Source organism: Cucurbita pepo, chromosome 20, assembly GCF_057944985.1.
Source record: "Cucurbita pepo subsp. pepo isolate OVF chromosome 20, ASM5794498v1, whole genome shotgun sequence".
NCBI lineage: Eukaryota > Viridiplantae > Streptophyta > Magnoliopsida > Cucurbitales > Cucurbitaceae > Cucurbita > Cucurbita pepo.
This window is the reverse complement of record NC_141817.1, coordinates 9,538,496-9,540,248: the sequence shown is the minus strand read 5'-3', so window position 1 is coordinate 9,540,248 and position 1,753 is coordinate 9,538,496. Positions and strand designations below refer to the sequence as shown.

The window sequence follows — 1,753 nt, the reverse complement described above, 5'->3', positions numbered from 1 at the left end:
AATCATGATCGGCTGCGGTTCACCTTACTTATTCGGAACATACTCTAAACTCTTAAAAACAAAATTTGACTACAATCAAACCCAACTTAATACCTTGGGATTCGCTAAAGATCTCGGCTCCAACCTCGGAGTTTTTGCCGGGCTTTTCGCCGAGGTGGCTTCGCCGTGGATGCTTTTCCTTGTGGGGATATCCTCCAATTTCTTCAGTTACTTTATGATTTGGCTCTCTGTTTCTAACTACGTCCCAAAACTCCATTTATGGCTAATGTTTGTTTACATCTATATTACTTCTAATTCACAGAACTTCCCCAACACCGTTGTTATGGTCACCAGCGTTGGAAATTTTTCCGATCAACGCTGTATCATTTTGGGCCTTCTCAAGGGTTTCGTTGGCCTCGGTGGGGCCATCCTAACTCAAATTAATGTAGCAAGGCAACCAAAATTCTATCGATCTTCTCCTCCTTCTTTCATGGCTACCCTCTATTGTATGTTTCTTGTGTTTTCTTCCAATTCGGACAATCAAAGCTCGAAAGCATCCACAGGAGCTCAAAGTGTTCTACCACTTGCTTTACGTGGCCATAGCGATAGCAGTCTTCCTCTTGTTTCTCACCATAACCCAGAAAAATATTGTTTTCTCTCAGGCTGGCTATGCCAGTGGCGTCGCGGTCATCGTCATATTAATTTGTTTGCCCCTTATGATAGCTATTAAAGAAGAACTTTTTCTCTTCAAACTCGGTAAACAAACTATGAATTCTTCTGTTCTTGTTTCGATTCCGCGTGAGCAACTTGAGGAAATTTTAGAAATTTCTTTGCCGAGTGTCTCACATGTATATAAGAAGCCACAAAGAGGAGAAGATTTCAGCATCTTGCAAGCTCTTCTAAGCAAAGATATGACTCTTATTTTCATAGCAACGGTTTCAACATGTGGGTCCTCCGTTGCAGCCATTGACAATCTTGGGCAGATCGCCGAGTCACTTAAATATCAAAATCATTCCATAAGTATACTGGTTTCATGGATTTCCATATTCAATTTCTTTGGTCGGGTCTTCTCTGGTTTCATCTCTGAAACCCTTATGACCAAATACAAATTACCTCTCCCTTTCATGTTCGGTCTTACACAACTTTTCACCTGCACTGGTTTGCTCTCCATCGCCTTCCCTTATATAAATTCAGTCTATGTAGCTTCGTTGATCATTGGGTTTGGCCTTGGAGCCCAAACTCCATTGATATTTGCCATAATCTCTGATCTCTTTGGCCTCAAACATTACTCGACATTGCTCAACTGTGGGCAATTGGCTGTCCCACTTGGATCTTATATAATGAACGTGGAAGTAATAGGGAGGTTTTACGATGCAGAAGCCACTAAAATTTGAAATGTGAAGAATGGGAAGGGCCTAACTTGTGCGGGAAATCATTGCTTTAGTGAATTGTTCATGATTTTGGCTACAGTGACTTTGTTTGGAGCGATGGCTTCGTTTGTGCTAGCTTATAGAACTCGAGACTTCTACGAAGGTGATGTATATAAGAAATACAGAGATGACATAGAGGTTACGCAGTCGAACGTAGAATTATATTCTTTTGATGCTAAGAACAATGAACACAAAAAGAAAACTGATGATCGAAATAAATAAGAGAAACTGCCCAACAAAAACATCAAACTTTAGGACATTCTACTTTGCTTTTAACCTTTTGATTTTGTGTGGTAGATGCTTCATTCTTTTGTAAAGTTTGCTTGAATACGTGACCATTTATA

At 40.2% G+C, this 1,753-nt stretch overlaps 1 protein-coding gene across 1 annotated transcript; it reads left to right on the top strand.

Annotated features, from left to right (window-relative positions):
- Nucleotides 1-746: 746 nt before the first annotated feature.
- On the top strand, nt 747-1,373 carry LOC147786525 (uncharacterized). The gene has a single exon (XM_087120489.1). It carries the CDS (start codon nt 747-749, stop codon nt 1,371-1,373), a length of 627 nt encoding a protein of 208 aa, XP_086976615.1.
- Nucleotides 1,374-1,753: the final 380 nt, after the last annotated feature.